Source organism: Paramisgurnus dabryanus, chromosome 8 (assembly GCF_030506205.2).
Source record: "Paramisgurnus dabryanus chromosome 8, PD_genome_1.1, whole genome shotgun sequence".
In the NCBI taxonomy this organism is placed as follows: domain Eukaryota; kingdom Metazoa; phylum Chordata; class Actinopteri; order Cypriniformes; family Cobitidae; genus Paramisgurnus; species Paramisgurnus dabryanus.
Window position 1 is genome coordinate 42,511,844 of NC_133344.1, and position 24,810 is coordinate 42,536,653.

The 24,810-nt window shown below is 36.8% G+C and overlaps 3 protein-coding genes across 4 annotated transcripts in view; 1 reads left to right on the plus strand and 2 right to left on the minus strand.

The window, feature by feature from the left end:
- The window catches only part of wdr62 (WD repeat domain 62), a 28,646-nt gene extending 21,046 nt beyond the window's left edge, over window positions 1-7,600 (minus strand). For both annotated transcript variants that reach the window (XM_065281855.2, XM_065281854.2), the window contains exons 1-7: window positions 7,149-7,600; window positions 6,880-6,971; window positions 4,414-4,476; window positions 4,266-4,323; window positions 3,562-3,732; window positions 3,131-3,268; window positions 371-553 (exon numbers count right to left, since the gene is read on the minus strand). In XM_065281855.2, the coding sequence (XP_065137927.1) occupies window positions 371-553; window positions 3,131-3,268; window positions 3,562-3,732; window positions 4,266-4,323; window positions 4,414-4,476; window positions 6,880-6,971; window positions 7,149-7,304 (861 nt within the window). In that variant the 5' untranslated portion in view covers window positions 7,305-7,600. The remainder of the gene's footprint in view (window positions 1-370; window positions 554-3,130; window positions 3,269-3,561; window positions 3,733-4,265; window positions 4,324-4,413; window positions 4,477-6,879; window positions 6,972-7,148) is intronic.
- A 1,765-nt stretch (window positions 7,601-9,365) lies between these two features.
- Window positions 9,366-10,372, plus strand: mrap (melanocortin 2 receptor accessory protein). Its single transcript, XM_065281857.2, has 3 exons — window positions 9,366-9,598; window positions 9,697-9,793; window positions 10,241-10,372. Exons 1-3 carry the CDS (start codon window positions 9,409-9,411, stop codon window positions 10,311-10,313), a joined length of 360 nt encoding a protein of 119 aa, XP_065137929.1. The 5' UTR covers window positions 9,366-9,408; the 3' UTR covers window positions 10,314-10,372.
- A 799-nt stretch (window positions 10,373-11,171) lies between these two features.
- urb1 (URB1 ribosome biogenesis homolog) overlaps window positions 11,172-24,810 on the minus strand; it is a 28,563-nt gene continuing 14,924 nt past the window's right edge. Inside the window, exons 26-41 of the mRNA XM_073815632.1 lie at window positions 21,175-21,376; window positions 20,958-21,016; window positions 20,675-20,865; window positions 20,423-20,533; window positions 20,273-20,336; window positions 19,978-20,146; window positions 17,657-17,768; window positions 16,577-16,737; window positions 15,522-15,633; window positions 15,226-15,332; window positions 15,006-15,149; window positions 14,328-14,437; window positions 13,283-13,483; window positions 12,757-12,998; window positions 11,514-12,104; window positions 11,172-11,359 (exon numbers count right to left, since the gene is read on the minus strand). Of these exons, the coding sequence (XP_073671733.1) occupies window positions 11,181-11,359; window positions 11,514-12,104; window positions 12,757-12,998; window positions 13,283-13,483; window positions 14,328-14,437; window positions 15,006-15,149; window positions 15,226-15,332; window positions 15,522-15,633; window positions 16,577-16,737; window positions 17,657-17,768; window positions 19,978-20,146; window positions 20,273-20,336; window positions 20,423-20,533; window positions 20,675-20,865; window positions 20,958-21,016; window positions 21,175-21,376 (2,755 nt within the window). The 3' untranslated portion in view covers window positions 11,172-11,180. The remainder of the gene's footprint in view (window positions 11,360-11,513; window positions 12,105-12,756; window positions 12,999-13,282; window positions 13,484-14,327; window positions 14,438-15,005; window positions 15,150-15,225; window positions 15,333-15,521; window positions 15,634-16,576; window positions 16,738-17,656; window positions 17,769-19,977; window positions 20,147-20,272; window positions 20,337-20,422; window positions 20,534-20,674; window positions 20,866-20,957; window positions 21,017-21,174; window positions 21,377-24,810) is intronic.

A 24,810-nucleotide genomic window follows, 5' to 3' on the forward strand; every position in this document is an offset into this window, starting at 1 on the left:
TGTTGATTATAATGCATCATTTATCCATTTATTATTAATGTACTACATACATTAATAATATACATGTATACAATATTAATGCTCACTGGGAGATATATCGATATATCAAGACATATACATTTTCATTAGGTTGGAAATCAAACTGTTGTATCTATAGCAATATTATATATATCTATGTATGTAATAACGTGCATTTAAAATGTTCACTCTCTGAAACAATAGTATTTAGTGCTATTGATAAACTTGACAATAACGTCTAATATTTCTCAGTTTTCTATATGAAGTTTTTGTGTCAATTTTTTAAGTAATGCATATTGTGACGCCCACTATCTTTCCATTTAATGTCAGAATTGAATCTTTAGATACTTGCCTTTAGGTCAACCCAGGAATCCAGTTGTCTGTTAGTGTTAAACTGACACAACAGACCCATGTGTGTGATGCAGTAAGTGCTGTTAGCCATCGAGCCACGACCACAAGCCAAACCACAGAACTGACTGTTCTGATGTTCACCCAACAATCCTGAACGACCAATCAAAGGCACTGTGCTGTTCACCTACCAGAAAACATATCAAAAGAAACATGAATCATACCGGTCAGAAAATACTTCATTAGCCCTATCAGGACGAGACAATTACCCATAGGAGGTTTGAGAAATTGACATTTTAAAGAAGTAGTTTTCAAATCAGTTTTTTTCTCGGCCAATCTCTGTAAAAATCCCATCAAACTGTGACTACTTATTTTCACCAAATTCATTTGTGAAAATAATCCGTCCAAATGTGAATGTCTATCATTATCAATATAATCGCCATTTCTTATAGGCTTCGGTCAGTATGAACTACTGTATATCTTACAATCGTGTGCATCTTTCACTTGCTGTGGTTATGTTTTATCCATTCAATCAAGAGATAAGGAATACTTTAATAAAGTCATGTTAACTGTATGACTAGCCACTGTAATATTAGGTTATCGATACTCACTAACTCGATTACGCAGGCTAATGTTATATTTTTACAAGTTATTGTCTTTTTCAGTGGGTTTGTTTTTAGGACTGTCCCTCCTACTGTTAGATGAAATTAACACCTATGGGTGTCAGATCATGTGATAAGAATTGTAAGTCATATGTTGTTTTGAAAACAAATCCCAACCGATATAGAGAAAAACTGTTCATACATGTAAACACTCCACAAGCATCATCTACTGTCAGGGGATAAAACAGCACCTTTATTCAACCTGTCTAGTGGTGTTGTTTTGTGCTAGCATTTTTTGTTTTGTTGTATCATTTTGAGCAGGGGTGGGGTGGTTTTGTTCACAAATTGTGTGTATTTCACAAATTTAGACCACTCTGTTTTTTTCTAGGGATGCTCCGATCAGGATTTTTGCAGCAGATACAGGCCTAGTCCACACAAACATGGGTATTTTTATAACCGGAGTAATTCCTCCTGCGGTTTAAGAAAAAATCCCCTCCACACATGCTCGGTTTAAGAGAAATCTCAGCCTACATGAACACGCAAAAACACGTGATCACGCGCTGTCAAGAGCATGCCACACCAGCAGGCAGTGATATAACTCAAATCATAAAGCCACCATGGCCAATCAGAAGTGACGTCGCAAGGCAAAAAAAACAGTTTTACTGTCTCCACGACAACACCGCAACCCGCGTTTCTTAAAATACTCACCCTGGCAGGGATTTCCAAAATGTTCGGTTTCAGTGACGTCATACTGCGTTTCCGTGTGGATGGCCGGCTGAACCACGTAAAAAAGTCACGGTTATAAAATTATCCGTGTCCGATCTTTAAAATGCATGCAAATAATAAACTTTCAGAATGAGGATGCAATTGTCCGCGATAGATATGTGTTGTATACACTGTTTGATGGGGATGTGAATATGCGCCACGCTGTTAGGACCGGAGCATGTTCTGAATGACAATACACATATCTCTGTAAAGGCAAAGAAAGAAATCCAAATCTGCACGTCGCACATGAGCAACGGGTTATAAAATTGCTCGCATGCCCTATGATGACAAAAGGAAAATCGGTTCATGAACCAGTACCTATTAAGTAATTTAAGGCCATTATCGGCCAATACCATCGGAGCATCCCTGGTCTTTTCCTTTAATTCTTATATTAAATTATAGAAAAATTATAATTAAATTATCAGACTTTCAATCTAATTTAAAACAGCTACAGATATTTCGTTTAAAGCAAGTTTGCCCTGTTAACATGCAAATAAACATCTTGTTCATGTATTTGTTCATTCTTTCTTGTCTGTTGCTTAAAGAAAAAAATTTTATCGACCCATTTGTATGTAAAAAAATTCTGCAATCAGAATCGTCCGTAATAAATCGTGATAGGAGCATCACAAGAACAGAGAAAAACTCATGCACTGCATCTGGCAAAAATATAAAAGTCACAGTTACAGGAGGATGTGGGCAAACACAGGAAACTGCATTGAGTACTTTGGTTGCCATCACAACAAATAAATCAATTCACAAAATGTGTAGCTATGTAAAGCTTGGGTGAAGCTGAAAGCCGCCTTTCCACTGCAGACGACAAACGACAGCCCATAAGCTGGAAGTCATTAATTTCCTATGGAGAGTCGCAAAGGGGTTGCGTGAGGTGCCGACCATCTGTGGATGCGTAAATATCGGATCCGTTTTGAGCGTTGGATCCGTAAAAAAATTTGAACTTGTGGGACTAAACCGCATGCGATATGCCGACCGGAAGTTATGTTTTTCATTGTATTCCAATCACAAACTGTGTGTGAGGTGAAAATGATTAATCCTTTTGTTTTAACTTTATTAATAACACTTGAATCCTTGAAAAAAACACTTTTGATTACTGATAAGTAATACATTAATAATTTAATTTGTGTACGTTATAATTTTAATCTTGTCTTTATATATTCTTTCCAAAAAATATTTCCAATCTTTGTCATATATGCATAGCTGTTTATTGTTTCATTCATTTGTGTTCATTTATTTATTCCACTATGGTAAACATATTGCACTGGAATGAGCTTTGTCCCATATACGATTAAACTGAAACTTCATTACGACTGCCACTAGGGGGAGAACTCCGACAGTCGTTTCCGTATGTCGTGTGCAGTGGAAAGGCGGCTGAAGACTCTTACCCTTCTCTCTTTTGATGCATCTAGGTACCAGAACTTAACGTGTCTGTTTCCTGCCGTTACGAAGTAGCTGTTGTCCTCAGAGAAAGAGACTGCAAGCACTCGACTGGACACCTTATTGGATGCGATAACAGTCCCCTTCTATAGAGAAAAGTAAAAATATCAGACAAATCAGCCTTATTACACAATTAATTTGATTAAATTTCAGACAAAAAAAATAAACAGAGCAAAGCAATTATTGTGCAAATTATTAAGCAACACCCCATTTACATGATCCAGTCATTACAAAATAGCTAAAAATGGATGAATAACAGATTAAGAGTTTGTAAATGGATTAAACATAATTGAGTTCAAATGCATCATGCACATTTACATAAAATATCACATTGGTTTGGCAAACTATCACTGTCAGCTGGCTGTTATGTGGTACCCACCTTCCACTTCCAGACGCTGACAGTCCCGTCATGCTGATATCCCACAGATACTATATAACTCCCATTAGGGGAGAACGCTACGCATGCCACCCCATACTTATGGCACTGGAGCTCTGCCACCTGTGTCCGCTCTGCCACGTCCCATACTCGAACATGTGGCATATGCCCGCTCTACCCCGCAACAGAGACAACAGAGATAGAGTTAACAGATGGATAAAAGTCATATAAGCTACAATAAACTGTCTGTATACTGTATGTTATAAACTGTATGCAACCAGTGTTTGTTATGCTACAACAAAGGTTTCAAACATTATTGCTGACGTTTTGTTACACAATTCAGCAACAATCTCGTCTATAAATAAATAAATGCTGTTATTTTTAATGGCTGTCAAATCAGGTAATGATTTAGGTCGGAGAATGCTCCATATTTGTGACTGGTGTATAACTATTCACTGCTGGTTTACAAAGTTAGGACAGACCCTGGGGCTTCTCATGGAAACCAGGGGAGCTGGAATGTGTGGAAACACTCGACACAGATGCACAAACAGCACTGACAAAATCCCTTCGACCACACCATATACACAATAAACTTATCCTTAACGCACAAGGCCATATTCATCACTAATAAACTGCATGTTGCCAAGTACAGAGGCCGGGGCGTGGGGCACTTTTTTGCCCCAAAGAAAACAAATCAGACTACTTACCTCACCAGTGACCAAATATTTTCCATTCTGTGAGAAAGCCAACGCGCTGAAGGTTTTCCTGTGGTACAAACACATGAGTTCATTCACCACAAAGCACAGCATTATGCTGCACAAATAAACAAGTCAATAATACCACAATGTTATTTACCTGGATGTGTTAAATATGTGTGTCTGTTTGTTTTTCTTTGGGCTCAGGATGACAATAACACAACTGAAATAAAACACAGCATTAGTGACTTACATACAAAGGAAAATCATTACAATGGCCCTAATATACACATATATTACTTTGTATCACAACTATTTTAATTTTGTGGTAACTAAATTGCAGTAAAACCATGGTTAATCTTTGTAAGGGATGAGCCATTTTGTCATTACTTTTAATCATCTGCTGTCAATGTCACTTTTGTTCATGTCCATTAGTAAAGGACAAAAAAAGTGTCTTAGTTTTTAAACAAGTACATATGGTCTTATTAGGGATGCATCAATATATCGGTCAATAATCGGTATCGGCATATAAAAGCATTTCTTCTCCCACTATTGGACAGATATTTAAAGGAAAACACCACCGTTTTTCAATATGTTCTTACCTCATCTTAGACTAACTAATACATATCAATATTTTTTCAATGCGTACACCTAATCTTTGTACAGCGCGTTGTGACTGTGTTAGCATTTGGCCTAGCCCCATTTAGGGAGGGCCGATATAAACGATATGCGGTATTAACGATACAAAACTGGCATACGATAGAGATTTAAATCGCGATAATGCATGTTGATGATGCAATCTACCCTCAAAATTTAGAGCCACGAGCTGCAGCCTGCTGCAACGCATCATCATATTCGTCATTTTGAATAAACACGGCCGAAAGCGTCAGCAAAACAGAGGAGCTTGTGAAAAAGACCGGTGCAACATCTATTATTTGCACTTGGTATGGATTTAAGCCATCTAACAACCAGCCAACCAGTCAACTCAAATATTCAACCGTCCAACTACACACGAAGTTTTTACTGCGTCTACCACAGCTGGTGTGAATGCACCATTAGGAGCTAATCACATCAAACGCGCTTAAAACGCTTGGAAACACAAGGCGCGACGCACTACCTTTAAAAAAAAAATTTTTTATTGCTAGGCAACCACAGAGTTAGCTGTCTTGTCAATCAAATATTGAAGCGTGAGCGTTCTTTTGCTGTTAACTGTCACATTAGCAGAAACTTTAAAAAGAGGGCGCTTGCTCTGACCTTGTTTGAGGGTGAGAGGTGCACAAACAAGCAGGAGAGAGTGAGCGAGTGGAGTCCGGTTCTTCAAAGCAACTGTAAACTTTCCTCACCACAACGTAATGCCCGCCTCTACCCCCATTCGATTGGACAATGGAAAGACGCGAATGACGTCGGGCGCTTCTTCACTCTCAGCGCGCCTACAAAAGCGCGTGCTGCGGCTGGCGGTAAAAACCGCAAAGTGCTGCAAACTAAGTGCTCTTCCGCCATACAACATAATTTTCATTTTTTATCCGCTTAAAAAAAAATCGCCAGGTTTGGTTTTGCGCCACCATACTTACTTGTGTAACTACTCATGTAACAGTCTTTGAATGGGAAAACATGGAAGTTTGGTGGCTTTTAAATTATCCCTGTTTGGATCCTAAGGAATGAATAAGGCTAGGCTAAATGCGTACACATTCACGATGCACTGTACAAAGATTAAGTGTACGCATTGAAAAAAGATAAGGATATATTTTATTTGTCTAAAGCCGCATTCAGACACCCAGCGACTTTCTTGTTGTGTGTCGCCCGTCTCTTTCAATGAGGCGTTTCTAAATCTGCTTGTCATAAATAAATGAGTACCATCTACTCCAGTAACTGACGAGAGAAGGATGACGTGAACTCCACTGCTTCGTTCTCATTGGTAGTCGCTACCGAAATTCGCTCAACATTTGCATAAAGTTAAACTTTTCATATCTTTCTCGCATCGCTGGACACGCCTATATGTCGCCAATGGTCACTTTCGCTCGTGCTGCCGGAAGTCGCCAGGTTTCCATTAAAATGAATGAGATTGCGTTGCTCTGCTTCTGCTGGTTGCTGGCTGTCTGAATGGCGTTAGTTGAGGTAGGAACATAGTAAAATATTGAAAAACTGTGGTGTTTTCCTTTAAAAACAGGCAATGATCAGGGCAGATTGCATCCTGGCAATCAAAAGGGTAAAAAAATTTGGTATCGGTAGATGCCATTAATTATCAAATATATAGGTACTGGCTCAGAAATATTGTATCAGTGCATCCATACTATAAACTAAAATGTTTGCTTGAGTGTTTCTGTCATCTCAAAGTCAAGCATGGTTTAACAGTAACTTAACCATAGTTTACCTGTGATATTTTCAAGTAAAACCATGACAATCATTAATTTACCATTGCCTCACTATAGAACCATAATTTAACCATGATAGTAAAAATAGGGTTATACAAATGGGAATCACGCAAAACATGACTACTAAGTGTTTCCAGTACTTTAACCAGGTTTAATTCACAAGTCACAAGTTTTAGATTTTGTTATAAAATGCAATGACGCTTGGTTTAGCCATTTTAAACTCGTTATAACACAGAAAACAGAATTAGTCCTACCCTGCAGGATATGCCACTAAACCAGTGTTTGGGTCACAGGTTAAAGCACTGCTGCTGGAGGCAGTGATGCCCAATACTTTCTCTAACACAACCTGGAATCACAATACACAATAAATAATCATCAGCTAATAAATGAGTAGAAACCATAAGTAATGTATGCATTTCTCACGAACGTCAATATGTGCATTTAAAAACAGGAAGACACGCTTCAGCTTCTGTGGCCTGCTCTCAACTCCAATAAAACAAGAAGTTTGTCGTGTTGATCATACCCGGTTGTGAATGTCTCTTCTGTTACTCTGTCGAGTCTTCCTCCTTATGTTCGCTGGTATTGAAACGCTGTTGTTGTTATTGTTGCCTTTCTTCACTCGAGAGGTCATGCAACTTGAGTTTAAACCCGATCCAAATACCACAGCTCCATCCGCCATTGTGTGTGACTCTTCGTAAAGACTCGGTAAATAAATAAACAAACTGCTGTTATAAATTCATGCGCATTTTCCCGAGAAATACTAGTTTGCAATTAGTTTACGCGTGTTCAAAGCTGTCATTGGTCTTAAATATGCAAATATGTTACTGTTCTGTAAACCGTCAAAAGTTATGATAGTAACTGTAGCGCAGAGATTTTAATAAAAACAATATACGACTCATTTAAATAGGTTTTTCGGATAAAAATGAAACCCCGTCGCCGCTGTACGCAATGAAGTTAATGTAATGTGATCCGATAATGGAACTTTCAAACATACACCGCCCTCTGTTATTGGCTGAATTTCACAAGAAAGGCGGGATCATTCATCGAGCTCACCAACCATTCGTTTTTCAAAATTACGTCATCCGCTCGTGTATTTACTGGCCCATTTAAGCAAAGCAAGAATTACTTGCCTAAAAAAAATTAATAACTGGTTTAAAATTTTAAACAATGCATTTCAATACGGTTTTATAAATGTATTGAATATGCACACATGCCTAAAACCGTGAAACGTTTAAACATTTTAGAAGTCAAATTTATTTGAACGAATCGGTTCATCTGAACTTTTCCTGTTAATGAAGTGATTTATTGAAACGGTCGTCGCTGGCTGAATCGTACGTCAATGTTATCGCCATATTAGACAGGGCAAGACCGGCTACTTTGTTTCTATAAAATTTAAATGGTTATCCTCATATTTATACATTCATTATTGATAAACAATAAGCATTATTATTAAGAACGAGTCTATAATTAAAAATATATATTTTTTATACTTATTACATAGCACTGCTATAGTCTTCGTTTAAAGACCAAAGGCAGTAAAAAGCATCTTCTCTAAATTTCTCAGTTATGACACAGTTGTCAAGCAGATTTCAAAACATGTTACTGGAGGACATATTCATTTTATCATGGACAAGAAATGTTGTAATTTTCACGGCAAAGTGTCTTATGATTTTAGTTAGATTATCCACTTGTGAAATGGAAACAAATCTTTTTAAACCATTTATTGAAAGCGTGTTTCTTTAATCATTTTTTATACATTTTACAAATTGGTTCCAGTAGATGATTCTTTGATGCTTTTCTTGCACTGTAAATTTGGATCTCCTGAATAAATAATACAGTTAATAATTAATATTTGCTAACAAATTATGTGCAGAAATAACCAAACCAGACTGTCAATTAAAAAAAATAAGTAGGTTCAACATTAGAAAAAAACTGCCTTACACATTCAGTGTATTCATTACCAGAGGTTAAGGGTTAAATGTTCATTTAAAATGTTAATTTGATTTCAGGTTTTCTCATGCTCTGCCTTGTGCAAATAAGCCATATATATATTAGTCAACAAAACAAAAATGCTATACATCACAGATGGAGATGAATCTCAGTTTATGTACTATATAAGGGTTTTTCAAACATTATGATGCCAAAGGAACCCCAAATATGATTAACTATTGTGAGTGACCCCCTTCCTAAAATATATTATGCAGTATAAAAAAACATTCAAACTGTGCAAGATAAATAGTAAACGTGATTTTATCAAGACACTTTAGTCTTTGGCAGCGCTTAAACCTTATTTATACTGCTGCATCTTGTTTCATAGATGCTTTAGAGAGGTTATTTCCTTACAAACTGAGTACTGTATGTGATATAAAGAGCACTGTAGTGAAGAAAACTAGAAACATAAACAATTCTTGAAAATATGTAGCAAGAAAAAAGATAAACACTTAAAAAAATAATATGAACACAAATTAAACACTTAGAAATGCCCTGACAACCAAATACCTTACAATTAAAATATTTTTCTTGAAAGGTTGTATAAAAATATGTAACTGCATATAGGCAAGATGTAGGCTAATTATGTCACAATATTTGTCCCATGTACTTTTCAGTGTAATAATATATTACAATTGGATAAAATATACAGTATATGTGTTTTTTAAAAAATATATATATATATATAGTAATCAGTAAAAGTTCATATAGTCCGACACATTGAGAAATTCCTGTATTGTCAGACAAACAATGAAATAAAAAGTGATCTATTATAGTTTTCACTCAAAAAGGGGATGGGGCTTAACTATGTGCCAAGTCGGACACAACTCTCCACACTGTTCAGAGCAGTCAGTCCTCTCACACACATCTGGAACACAATGAAAAATTCCACAAGATCATCGGAATATAGATGGGAATATGAGGACTACTATGATTACATGGATCCAGTCTTGGTGAATGCAAGTACACTGACATATAACAGATGTGAGCTAGACTGACATTATCTTTATTGCTATTATCATTGTATTTAATTAATGATTTGTTAATGTGAGATATAACTCCCATTTAAATATATCCTTTAGATTCAATTGTCCTCATTTTCTGGGTCCTTTTGGCAGCATTCATTGGATTTTTCTTTTTGATTTTGATACACATCTCACACACCGGGCAGCTGTCAAGGTAAGAGTGATGTGTGATCTAATCTAATTATTAGATTCCTGTGGCCCCCAAAAGTATTTTATCACCTTAAAATATATAAATGTATTTTAGTTATTTAAAAAAACAACTGCAGTTTATTTTTAAAGAATATATCACAAATTGTACAAATTTAGCTTTACATTAAATAGGTTTTCAAAAATGAAATCACCTTTAGACTATGTAGACAGTATTTCAATGTGTATACTTTGCAGTAATGCAATAACATTCAGATTTTTAAATGTCCCTGGTTTAATGTAGTAATTAAGAGCACTGACTAGTGAGTTAATTGGCCATATTTGATGAATATCTAAGGACTGAAACACACCCAATGACAAATGACAGTTTATTGAAATGCTTGATAAAACAATACTTAATGTTGTATTCATATTTTTATGTTGAGACATTCATTTTAATTTGTTGTTTGTGTAGGGGCCCTGGTGTTAAAAAATCTGGCTTGCCACTGATGAAAGATCAAGAATCTCCCAGGACAAGATATGAATGAATGTTCCTGTTTGCTGGCAATGAGAAATTAAACTCATAATGATCTTTACTTAAATGTGAAAAGTGCCATTGAATCACTATTAAAAAAAAATTACATTAAACCATGATTTCACAATTAACCTGCAAGTTTATGGATTTTAATTTGACATATACTACTGTATATTATGATAACTTTTGCTGACTTTTAGCAGCCAATATATGCCCATAATGTGACGCTGTCTGTGAAATCCAGGCTAAAGTCTCAATCTAATGATGGGATTTGGAGAATCAAAGTTTAATTTCTGTCACTGCTTTTACGTTAATTTCAATCTTTGCCATGGCCTTGCTCAGTGAATATTAAAAATATCACGTTTATATATTTAACAGAATGTTCTCTACATTATGTAGGATGATTTTATGTAGAAAACAGTAAATCACAAAAATACTTTAGCTGGATTTTCACAAGACGCTCTTTGATACAATGATATAATGCTGATATGTTATAATAATATTTATTAATACAAAATAATACAAATATTTCAAAATGACTTAAACCTAGTTGTAAAAGAATATCATATTTGTTTCCATAAAATGCAAGTAAATGAGGCCCGGCCTGGGACTTTTGAGATTCTTATAAAGCTATTGTGTGTGGAAGAGTCACTTGGGAGTTTTGTGTGTGTACAAACAATGTAATTTAAATGTCATACCAGCTATTTGTATAATTTGTCTAAATATAATGTGTGTTGGATTTGTCCTACAAATCATTCCAAGCCATTAAAACACAACCCATGTTTTAAATTTTTTTTTCTTTAAAACAATTACAAAACAGATTCACTCAGCTTTTTTGTGACAATTTTCAGGAAGAATCTCATAAATGCACCAAGCAATGTTACGAGTTTACAGCAGACAGAATTTGTTGACACATGTGAAGTACATGTGATTTGGACTTTTTAACGCTTGTCCCGTTCTCTCGGCACAGCAGTCTGGCATGGGTCAGGAGGAGGCCGGGTGACTGAGCTCCACTCCAGATCTCATAGATGTACAAAGAGAGCAATTTTAACCCCGTTTCTGCCCAATCAAAACACACACAAACAAACAACATCAGCGATATAAAATTATAATAATAATTTACTATGTGTTATTACTAAAATTGGACATAATAAATGGGATTTTCACCACTGGGCACCTACGTATCTATTATTTTATAATGTTTATATCTTACCTTTTATGGCCACATCATCGTCATTTGAAGGCAAGCATGTTCTCAACACCGTCTGGTGTAAATCGTTCATCGAATCGCTCTTCGCCTTCATTAAATGAATCATGATTTCAGTGAACAGTTGTTGGGTCTCCATTGTGAAGCTTTGCTCTCGAGCTGTGTGCTGACATGTCTGGTGATAAAGCCTGAGGAAGTCCTTTCTTGTGCTTTCATCAGCTACTAAAGCATCTACAATGTCTGCACAAGGCAGTATATTCCTATGTACCCATTTTAAAACAGTTAAGGTGTTGCTGTTATCATACGGGCTCTCTGTGAGGGTCTTAAGGGCCCACTTGAGAATTAAACAGGCTGTGGAATCATCTAGATCGCTTGAATCGGATTTGTTCACGGTGAAGGGTTTGGACTTGGAAGATGAAACCTCTCGCTGTTTTGGTTCCCAGTGTATGATGATGTTTCTAAGTAAAGGTTTGCACTCCTCCAAAGTCCGCTCCAGTTTATCGCTTTGTCCATCTTGAGCGTCTTCCTGTTTTTCAATTTGAAAATGAACGTGCTTTCCCGACTGACACTTTCCTTGGCCTTTCTCCCGACCGGAGCCTGAGTAAACATGTGAAACGTTTCATTAAAAACAAAAGGGTATCAAAACATGTGATCTGTATATGTAACACGTAAGGCCAAGGGCATCCATTTATCTGTTAAACAAATGGTTTACAATAGATGACACTCATGTTTCTAACAACCTTTAGTGTTTATTTTAGTAGAAAACAAAATGGGATATTTAGCAGATTTAGATGCCTTTCCTTTCAGTAAATCAATGGCTACAAAGACTACAGAAATTGAAAAAAGTATAGTATAAATATAGTGCACAAAATAAACAAACAAGTGGTTGTAACTAGACAGAACTACAATAGATTGTAAAGTAAATTTTTTAAACTTTTTAAATACATTATCATTCGGTTACTTTTCTAAGTGAAATTGAACTTATTATGGGATGAGTTGAAGTAATGCATGTAAAAATTACAAAATGACAAGTTGACATGACTTGTAAAGCCAATCTGATAATATTTACAAATCGTCTGTGGACTGAAGCAAAGACAACAGATATAACCAGATCGAGCATTAATATTATGGTATATAATGGTGTGAAGCAACACTAAATTTGTCCGCTCTGTTGACCGAAGTCCCGTCTACGAATTAAAGGACCAATCATTAATTGATAAAGATGAACAATTCTCTGTTCGGTTCTTACCCATCAGCTCTTTGACATTGTGTTTGTTGGCCAGAGTTTGGAGATCAGAAAGCAGTAAGGTGTCGCGGGCTAACTTTGCCAAGCGCTGCAGGAGACTGAGGAGTTCATGGCAAGAAGGTTTCCTAGGATGGAGGGTCAGCCAGCCGGCCTCTTTGTGTGCATTTAAAGCTGTCCCACAATGCATCAGCACAGAGGAGAATGTATGAAGGAATGCCTTCAGCTGAGGCGCAGCCACCCCACTCCTGAACAAGAACAGAAATTAACTTCTTTTTTGCATTATTGTTTATTATTTTGGTGTAACAACAGGTGCTGAATAAATGTGTTGTTGAATACTACGACAATGACTCAATAAAGGGGATCTTAAAAAAGATCTTGATGTTTAATATTGGGACCCTTACAGTATGTCTACATAGTAAATTTGACCTCTTGTACAAGAATATGAGAAGGAATGCTTATACAGGATGCATGAAAACAACAAGAAATGCCTTTTTTTAGGTTAGATGTGTTAAATAACATATTTTCCTACCCCAGATGTCTGATAACTGTGAGTAGTGTACACAGAAACTCATTGATGATTGGAAGAGGAAGACATTTTCCTGAGGTTTGTTGTTGTCGTTCTTCAATAGTGCCGTCTGCTGCTGGTTTATTCTCTTTATTACCCAAGTTAGTGAACCACAGCATATGGAGCAGCTGAATGACACAACTCAATAACCTGCTGTCTATATACCTGCGGGAAACAAATATATGTACACTAAGGGGCTATTTACACCAAAAACTTTTTATGTGTTTCGGTTGTTTGTTTATAGATGGCAACAACATAAACAAATGGTTTTTCTGGACCAAATGTACAACATTCAACAAATGTACACCGTCCAACTTCTGGTAGACTTCCGCAAAGAATCAATAACAACAGAGTCCTTCTATAGCAGATTATTTCTGATGACAAGCAAAAGAAATAACCTATAAATTACCTCAGTTTAAAGGGACACTCCACTTTTTTTTTTTTTAAATAAGCTCCTTTTCCAGCTCCCCTAGAGTTAAACATTTGATTTTTACCGTTTTGGAATCCATTCAGCTGATCTCTGGGTCTGACGTTTGCACTTTTAGGATAGCTTAGCATAATGCATTGAATCTGAATAGACCATTAGCATCAAGCTAAAAAATAATCAAAGAGTTTCAATATTTTTCCTATTTAAAACTTGACACTTCTGTAGTTACATCGTGTAAGACTGATGGAAAATTAAAAGTTGTGATTTTCTAGGCAGATATTGCTAGGAAATATACTCTCATTCTGGCGAAATAATCAAGGACTTTGCTGCTGTAACATGACTGCAGGAGGCACAATGATATAACGCAGCAGCCGAAAATAGTCCCCTTAGTACTTTCAATGGCAGGGGACTATTTCCATGCACTACGTAATATCATTCCGCCTCCTGCAGCCATGGCTAGTTGTATTTTTGAGCAAACATTTTTGCAAGTACTGTATAATAGATTTTTTTTCTCTTAAACCTCTTGTAAACTAGCATAGCAATGTATTGGCATAGTCTGTAAATGAGAAAATTCATGCCCACCTCTTTCCTATCAGCTGTGATATCCATGTTAAGACTCCGTGTGTTTTGGTGAGGTCATAAGCTCCTCTGGTGACCCGAGCGGACTGACACAAGACGTTCACAATCTGAATCTAGAACAGCAGAGAAGAAAACGGTCATATCAAGCATGCGTTTTCCTACAGCTATCACTGTGACATTATATGTGACATCATAAGGAAACTAGGGATGCATGGTATTCAAGAAAAATGCGCTACTTGGAAGTATTACAATTATTTAGCTATTGCAAACTATTGTGATAATGTGCATATGCAATATTTTCCCCCAATGTCAATACTGTGCAGCCCTTAAGGAAACATTTATAGTTTAATCTGTGAGCTAATTCTGTTTTTTAGGTGAACTATCCCTGTAAGGAATGGCAATTTTATCTCTATAGTAATCTTGGGTGAAAATTGCAAAACTTTAACATAAAATCTTTCTCTTTTGTGAAAATAATATTGAAGACATCATTGCCTGTCAAAGGAGCATATACAAAAGTTTGGCTAATGAAATGCTCTGAAAGAATATTTCCCAGAGCAATACACCAATTGCATATAGGACTTGGTTTGGGATGGGTACTCATGACATTCAATCTAGGGCCTCAGAATCAAAATGCCAAATTGGTCATATACAGAGACAGATTTTGTTGGTAGGCGTGTGTACCTGAGAGGACTGATCACAGAGTGGACTGCTCCCGAAACCCAATAGAGTCTGAAAGACATTTTGCTTCTCACAGAGCTCATAGCAGTGCTTATCTCTGAGCCCTTCCTCCAATACGTTCAAAACCCATTCACGCTCCATTTTGTGCTGAAGAAAGAAACATAGGGTCGAGTAAACTCAAGCAGGTTATAATTTTAGTTTTAGATATCTCACATTTTATTACCTCAAGTTCAAAGCTGTAGAAGAGCTTGAAGAAGTCAGGAACTCGTTTGAGGTCCAGATACTGAGTTCCCAGAAGAAATCGATTTATCACCACGTACATGTGTTCCTCTATGGTAAAAAGTTCAAGTTTAATACTTGAATAAACTCAAACATTACATCATTTTTACCTAATAGTGTGATTAGGGAATTCATATTCAAATGCGCTATACAGCAGAACTGTGGTTTAAAATGACATGTGAATGATCAATAAATGATAGAAATTTTCATAATAAACGTGTAAATACTTTCAAAACTCACCAGGTCTCAAAATCTGCTGAGCAACTTTGGCAATGTAGGTCACATGTACGGATGAAAATCGTATATTCTGCTTTTGGATCCCATTCTTGACTGTGTCGAGCAAGTACAGTAGCTGGATATTTTATGAAAACATTCACAGTTTTAGTTTAAAGACAGCTCTATGTACTAGTACTGTACATCTCTAAATATTCTTCAGATATTTAACAAAAAGTGGTTACATGACATTGGTAAACATTACAGGCCAATTCACACCAAACATGGTTAATATATAATAAATCTCTTTAAAGACCCATGAACAGGAAGTCGCAATCAACTTTACTTCTGTATTGTGACGTATTTTTGAGTGAAACAGAATATAACACAAGTAAAATTGGAAATGAAACTGGCAGCAGACGGGCAGTTGTAGGGGGTGGGGTAAACAGATGCTCCGCCCAAGTCGTCTAGCTGACGTCATCAGAGAAGGATCACCACAAGAGGTTAATTTTGATTAGTTTATGAGGGCACATTAATTTCTTTTAATATATAGTGACCCACACAGATAAATATTCCATAAAAAAATAAGAATTCTCATTTTTCATTTCATGGGGACTTTAAATAGCAAGCAAATGTATTAGATGACCTGTCGACGCATTCAAAAAACAAACAAACAACTTTGGTTTGTTGTACAAACATTTATCCATGATTGTTTTTTACTTAAAGCAACACTATGTCGTTTCCATGTAAAAATGACTTACAGCTCCCTCATGTGGTTGAAAAGCGCAACAGTGCCTGGTATCAGACACTCTTCTGCAGGCAGAGGAGGGGCGGGGCTGTGTGCTCTACTCTCCACCGCCACTTTCAGAGTGTGCTTGTAGCAGCTAGGAGGCTGCTCAGGTTGCAGCAACCATACAATTTGTCCAGTTAAAAGTTGTTCTATCACTGAAATAATTTTAGAGACATTATTTAAAGGTAAAAAAAAATACATAGTGTTGCTTTAAAATCCTGCGTATGCCAAATGTTTATGCTGAACAGTTGAGTTTGGTGTTAATTATTTGAATATTTCTCTCTCTCTGTACCTGTCTCTTTTCTCTGAAGCGAGCGCCTTCCAGATGTTGGTAGAAGGAGCCCAGTACTTGATACGCTGCGGCTCTCACTTTAGAGTCATAACTGCTCAGCGCCACCACTGTAACACCCAATGCATGACTGGCAACAAACTTATGGCAGTCCACCACACACTCTGTTAAGAGAGAGATAGTTAACGTAAAAGGTTTATGTAACTTAACATTGTAAACATGACCTTTACAGAGCAGGGGCCTGTATCATAAAGATGGTTAAACAAACTCAGGGTTACAGGATCCGTTTTGAATTGACCAAACCAATGCGATCAGGCTTTGTTAGTATAAAGCTGATCATCACTTTCCCGGTCAACACCGGACGTGCAGCTCTGCGCCGTTCAAAAAAAAATTTAACACATTGTTTTCTATGAGTATACGCACACCGGCACCGCCAGGTGGCGCTTGTCCGCGCCACCCAGCTTTGACTCAGGAAGTTGCTGAAATCACTGTCGTGCCACACAGCGCCACTCACATAGTTTAACATTAAATAACCTAATTTGTCCCAAATCATTAACGATTAACATTGACTGCTAACATATATCTTGCATTTTGAAGTAGACGCTATCTGACGAAGCTCGCGCTTTTTAATGTGCACTTCCGGTTTACGATACCTCCAAGTTGTCCAAGCGCGATGCTGAGCTGCGCGGCCGGTGTGCGACCCCCTTGAAACTGACATTCATCCATAAGCACGTGCACATTAAAGAGTGATGTCAGCAATGAACAACCAATCACATTTCACACTGATATAAGCGAGTTCTGTATATTTCTCAGTAATCATTTCTCAATAATCCTCAAACCTCAATGGACAGCCCACTTCCTTTAGTACAACTTGAGTACTTTGGCAGCAGACACATGTAAGTGGTTTTATTTAATCATTTTCCTTGATAACAAAACCAAAGGTTCAAATAAAGAACAAAGAGGAACATATATCTTGTTGCATAATGTCATTCTCTCGGCAACTGAAACATCAGAGGATAACAATGCACAATTTCCCCTATGTTATAAAATAGCATTATGAAATGTTGAGTTATGTGATGTTACCTGGACGAAGAATGAAGCTGAAGAGAGGTAGAAGGAAGCAGGGATCATACAGAGATGATTTATCTACCAAATGTTTGTCCTCCTCTTGTGTGTAGATTAAAGTTTTGCTCTCCTGTAGAAAAGAGTTGTATGCAATTTATGAATGATTCAGACTTTAAAAGTGTTCATTTTAGTTTTCTGGTCTCCATACAATAAAAAGCAAGCAGACAAGCTCCACAGAGGACTCTAAAAAGTTTATATGATAGAAGACCATGACCTCAAATCCAATTTCTGCTTGAGCATATTCACAAATGAGAACTTATTCACAAACTTTTCCTTAACTTCATTAATTAAAGGAACAAATCTTATTTAGCATCATTAAAGGAATAGTTCACCCCAAAAGTCACCTTATTGACATCCTAGGTGTAAATGACTTCCCTCCTTCAGCCGAACACAATCAGAGATCATTGAGCTTTTTTGAGATCGAAAAGTCCCATTTAAATGTAAACAACGGCCCTGTCCCAAATGGCGCACTTTGGGTGGACTTTCGTTCTCGTGGCCTTAAATTGCGCATGCTCGCTTAGTCTATGAGTCCGTAGGGTGTCCCATCTGTCATTTTCACTCCGAAGTGTGCCTTATCAGTGACCAATTGATTCGGCCTTCGGCAAAGCCCGCACTGCGGCCGGCTTCACGCACTTTACCAACCCAGAAGTTCTTGTGAAAGACCAATCAGACGACAGAAATGAGGAGTTCACACTGATGGGCAACTTCTCTTCCTATTTCCGGCCCATATTGTAAGTTGTGGAGACGGCAAGCCCAGTTCAAAACTTGTTCGCCATTTTAGATCATACACAACTTACAGTTTTGTTTATATTAGGGCCGGGACTTTAACACGTTAATTAAGATTAATTAATTACATAAAAAATAAAGCGTTAAACATTTTTAACGCATTTTAATTGCACTTATTTTTGCACCGTGGAAATTTCTCATTGGATGAGTTTTGGCTGACCGATTATACTGGAGCACCAACTAGCGTTCATGACTTCAGACAACAACAAACCACAGTGAACATGAACGAAGAAGCTGATGAGATCGCTTTGGTTGGCCCCGTGGATGGGAATTTTTTTTAATAAAAAAACGAACGGATGGAAGCGTCGATAAGAACATGGTTGTGTGTAAGCTATGCAACAAAGAATTCACATATCACCGCAGCACATCGAGCATCAAGTATCATCTCAATGCAAAACATATAGCAGCTGGCGTGGACGTTAGCCTGACTCTGGGTACAACGACTTGGTTGAACAAAAATAAACAATATTTTGTTGCTTAAGCTTATGTCATTATTCATGGTATACTAATAATCCATGTGAAAAAATAACTTCTCAATGTTCTCAGGTCAAATATTTATATGTGATTCATTTCGATTAATTAATTACAAAGCCTCTAATTAATTAGATTAATTTTTTTAATCGTGTCCCGGCCCTAGTTTATATCTAAATACCAATCATTTTCTTACAAATGTATTGCTTTAAAAGGCATATATTAAGCCATTGAAGTCGTATGGATTCCTTTTTTCTGATGATGAATGGGCTTCAAACACGCGCCCACTATTAAGTGCCAATACAAAGCTAGGAGCCAGGATATTATTTAATTTAATTCTATGGGCCGGTTTCCTAGACAGGGTTTAGATTAATCCAACACCAGGCCTTTTTTTACAAACATACCTCGCAAAAACATTACTGGTGTCACTAATATATTTAAAGATGAAGGACTGCATTAAGGCTAATTTTCATTTTTTGGATGACCTATTTCTTTAAACACCATCCTTTTTTGATACACAATATTTCATTTTACACAAATGAGCTTTGAAGCTTGAGTGGAAAAGAGCAGAGTGAAATATCTCCTTTTGTGATCCACAGAATAAAAAAGGTAACACTATAAAGAAATGAAACATTATTATATATCAGTAAACAACTAAAGACCTCCGATGCAAAAGCCACTAAACTCCACCTCTGTCAAAAAATAAGACAATGATATGAACCGAATTCTCTCGGGATATATTATACGTTCATTCAAATACTTTCGCTTCAAATCTGCTTAATCCTGGCCTCAGACCATTCAGAAATAATTTGAGTTGAAATTCAGTCCCGAGTATTATTCATTTCATTGCCATTAACGTTTAAGATGCACTTGGAGCGCTATACAAATCAATTTTGATTGATTAATTGTTCTTTAGTATATCTGCTTCAAAAAATCAGATTAAAGATTAAATAATTACAAACTGGGTCAAGTAACAGACATTAAAAAACTATACACCAGTTAATTCAGTAAGCCAATATTACCTGAGGGATAATGTATCGCTGTTGAGGGAAATGTGTGACTGTGTTTATCATCTTGTCTGTGTTAAGCAGCGACAGCAGCTGCTCTGAGCTGGGCTTCTGCCACAGAGACGGTCCCAAACTCTTTCGGGCTTTGTGATGCTCCACTGCGGCGGGACCCCACAAAACATACCTAAAAAACAAATAAACATGAAGAGGATGGCGTGCATTAACATATATTCAAGATCTGTGAGCAGTAAACATTTTATTTAACAAAAATATCCAATGCTGCAAGTTTGTGAAATGTGCTGTAACGTACTGAAACTCTGTAAGACTGATGTTGTTCTTCTCATACTCCTGAAGCAGAAGTAAAATCTTCTGATCTGTGAAATTATTTAAAACACATTTTATAAATAAAAGCTGAGTTTTCAAAACATGTGAACCACGTAAAGTGAGTGAAAAGGTTTACCCATGGTGCTCAGCGATGCTCCGTAGGCGCCGAGAAGCACAATAAAGTGATTGCTGTTACACACTTCAGGACATTTTTTCACCAGCGTGAGCAGAAGAGATATTAATCCCTCTGGAAATGTAATTTTTTATCAAATTATTGAGGACATTTGAAGTAAAATGAAGCCTAATAATAGACTTCATAAAGATCGTAAATTAAAAAGCAATGGTTTTGTCACTAAGGGTTTTCTTGCAGGCTTTTAAAGGTCTTTACCTTTAGACAAACGAAGACTGTCAGATTCATCTTGTGTGCAAAGCATTGTGGACAGGAACAGTGAGTGGCTGGTGACCATCATATGAATGGTAGCTAAGGGCAACAACTCTTTAGGACTAGCTGGTGTATCATACAGGATCTCTAACAGGTGGTTTAGGGTCCCCAAAAAACCAGGGTCAAGATACCGATACCTGCAATATATAACAGGTTTTAACATACTTAGTAAACATCACTAGCATAAAACACACTTGACATGTATCATATGTATTTTAATATCACTTGCTTTAGACCAGACTTGAGAAAGGAATTCCAACTTGATATGGCAACATTTTCTGGAAAGATCTGTAATGATAACCCAACACTTAAGTTGACATCATAACAATACAACATAATGCAGCAAAGGTAAATACAATACAAACACTGGAGAAGTTTGATACACAAATACTAACCAGTGAAATGACTAGGGTACAGTGTCTATTAAAAGTTTCTTTACTAAAAACAGATAACATTGGTAAAGGTTGACCCACCATCAGTGACTGAAGTCTTTTCAGCATGGGCTCTTCTTCAACGTGTGGGTCTTTTTGCTCTTTGTATACAGCAGAAAGCCACTGAAGAGCAGCAGATAACAGAGATTTCCTCCATTCAGACAGGTGATCTGAACTATCAGACAGCTTATCACTGATGGAGTCTGCCAGCTTCCATCTGAAATAAGACATGACAAGATACAATAATGAGAAGTAAGCACACCATCAATATTGGTCATTTTAATTGTCCTTTAATTTGACCCTGCTGTAAAAATATCCCAGTGTGCCATTTTCTCAAATGAATTATATATATACAGTATTGTTCAAAATAATAGCAGTACAGAAAACAGACATTTTTTTTCCTGGGATTTAGCAATCCTGTGAATCACTAAACTAATATTTAGTTGTATGACCACAGTTTTTTAAAACTGCTTGACATCTGTGTGGCATGGAGTCAACCAACTTGTGGCACCTCTCAGCTGTTATTCCACTCCATGATTCTTTAACAATTCATTCACATTTCTTGGTTTTGCTTCAGAAACAGCATTTTTGATATCACCCCACAAGTTCTCAATTGGATTAAGGTCTGGAGATTGGGCTGGCCACTCCATAACATTAATTTTGTTGGTTTGGAACCAAGACTTTGCCCGTTTACTAGTGTGTTTTGGGTCATTGTCTTGTTGAAACAACCATTTCAAGGGCATGTCCTCTTCAGCATAGGGCAACATGACCTCTTCAAGTATTTTAACATATGCAAACTGATCCATGATCCCTGGTATGCGATAAATAGGTCCAACACCATAGTAGGAGAAACATGCCCATATCATGCTCCATGCTTCACTGTCTTCACTGTACTGTGGCTTGAATTCAGAGTTTGGGGGTCGTCACACAAACTGCCTGTGGCCCTTGGACCCAAAAAGAACAATTTTACTCTCATCAGTCCACAAAATGTTCCTCCATTTCTCTTTAGGCCAGTTGATGTGTTCTTTGGCAAATTGTAACCTCTTCTGCACATGCCTTTTTTTTAACAGAGGGACTTTGCGGTGGCTTCTTGAAAATAGATTAGCTTCACACAGACGTCTTCTAACTGTCACAGTACTTACAGGTAACTCCAGACTGTCTTTGATCATCCTGGAGGTGATCATTGGCTGAGCCTTTGCCATTCTGGTTATTCTTCTATCCATTTTGATGGTTGTCTTCCGTTTTCTTCCACGTCTCTCTGGTTTTGCTCTCCATTTTAAGGCATTGGAGATCATTTTAGCTGAACAGCCTATCATTTTTTGCACCTCTTTATAGGTTTTCCCCTCTCCAATCAACTTTTTAATCAAAGTACGCTGTTCTTCTGAACAATGTCTTGAACGACCCATTTTCCTCAGCTTTCAAATGCATGTTCAACAAGTGTTGGCTTCATCCTTAAATAGGGGCCACCTGATTCACACCTGTTTCTTCACAAAATTGATGACCTCAGTGATTGAATGCCACACTGCTATTTTTTTGAACACACCCCTTTCAACTAATTCAACTAATTGCCCAATTGCACAGCCTTAAGAGCGTGCATATCATGAATGCTGGGTCTCATTTGTTTTCTGAGAATCTACTGAACCTACTGGTAACTTGTTTGCCACGTAGCAATAAAAAAATATACTAAAAACCTTGATTATTCTGGTTAGTCACACTGTACTGCTATTATTTTGAACAAGACTGTATATGATATGAGAGCATTAATATATTTTAATGTCATCTTCCATTTAGACCACAGAAACATAAAAACATTTGATTCATTTCAGCTTTCTGGTTCAGTTATGTTTTTTGCCAATTTAAAATAAATAAATTAATGAAAAAAAATGAAAATTAAGAACATATTTACCATTTCATTATTGAGTATAATAATAAAGTCAAATCATCAATTGCATTTTATTAAAGCAATAAGCCCTGCAAAGCAGTGGGGTTACAGTGCATTTTATATCAGCTAAGGGGCGTTGTTAGGCACGACGCGAAGCGGAGTAAAACCCCTTTAGCTGTTATAAAATGCACTGTAACACTACTGCTTCTCGGGGGTTATTGCTTTTATAAAACAGTTACTTCATATGCATAACGTCAACTGGATTTCATAAAATAAAACACAAATAAGCTGTAATTATATTAGTACAAATATTACTCTTCCGCCAAACAAAGTAGTTCCTCAGAATCAAGTGTGACTGAAACAGAGCGCAGTTCCCAACCAACAGAGATGCAGCAAAGACACAATGAAAATATGATTTAAGACTGTGGTGTTTATATTATAAATCAACATTCATCTAAAATATACATTAACATTTATATTGTGCAACTGTTGAAGTGATGATCAAATATGCTTGGAAGCATGCTGAACTCTTTCCCCGTCAGCTGTTTTTATTTTTTGTTGCCCCCCAGTTTTAGTTTAATGCCTTACAGAAAAATGATCTTCTTTAAATAAACATAAAATATCAAATGACCATCCACTTTCAAACAACAACAAAACCCTGTTTCATCCTACCTTCATTTGTTAAATTATCACCTATCAAATTTTCTGCTAAAAACAGAGATAATTCCATTTTTGAGAAGAACTTTTGTAAGAGATCAGATTCAGAGCCTGATGAAAACACTGTGTTATTAGACTTTATTCTAGATTTTATAGATTCATAAATTTTTTAATAAACCATCTTATATTTTATTTATTTTACTTAAAGGACAAGTTCGGTATTTTAGACTTAAAGCCCTGTTTTCAGATTGTTTATGGTGAAATAGAATGGTCGACATTTGCGGCTGCCCCGAGAATTTTCGCGTGATTGTGTTTCACCTCACACCTCTACAATGGGTTTAATGGTGCACTGGAACAATCCTTCCTAAAATGCATTAAACTTTCGTTTACAAAGACGTGAAACTCACCGAGTGGTCAGGGGTGTTCACTGGTATGCTCACACAAAAATCGTTGCAAAATACGCATTCCAACAGGTTTTGTCGTAGTTTTTGCCAACTCCATTGACTTGTATTAGATCTCCTGTGAGGTACGGTATTACTCCGCGCCGGGAACTTTGTTTCTATTCTTGCAATTGGCAATGGTGGATTAGCGCCACCACCTGGGCTGGAGTGTTTATTATTCAAGCTCTAAGCAGAAGAATGTAAGGGTGTGAGGCGTTTGGGGAAATAGGTCCACAAGTTAACAACGAATGCTAAAACAGCTGTTGGAAAGCATCTTTTGCAGCGATTTTTGTGTGAGCATATCAGTGAACACCCCTGACCACTCGGTGATTTTCACGTCTTTGTAAACGAAAGTTTAATGCATTTTAGGAAGGATTGTTTCAGTGCACCATTAAACCCATTGTAGAGGTGTAAGATGAAACACAAACACGCGAAAAATCTCAGGGCAGCCGCATATGTCCAAATTTCAGTCAAAACCATTCTATTTCACCATAAACAATCTGAAAACAGGGCTTTAAGTCTAAAATACCGAACTTGTCCTTTAAAATTTTTTTGAACCTACTTGAAAACAATTGCTGCTTTGCTGAAATGATGGTTTAGAGATCTTGTATTCACTTGAATCTATATCAAATACCTATATCAACAAAAGCCTCTGAAATATAACAATACAAT

Coding starts and splice junctions, on each gene's coding strand:
- mrap (XM_065281857.2), top strand. CDS start 9,409: ATGGGGCTTAACTATGTGCCAAGTCGGACACAACTCTCCACACTGTTC. Junction 9,599..9,696: donor TACACTGACATATAACAGAT/GTGAGCTAGACT, acceptor TATATCCTTTAG/ATTCAATTGTCCTCATTTTC. Junction 9,794..10,240: donor CACACCGGGCAGCTGTCAAG/GTAAGAGTGATG, acceptor TTGTTTGTGTAG/GGGCCCTGGTGTTAAAAAAT.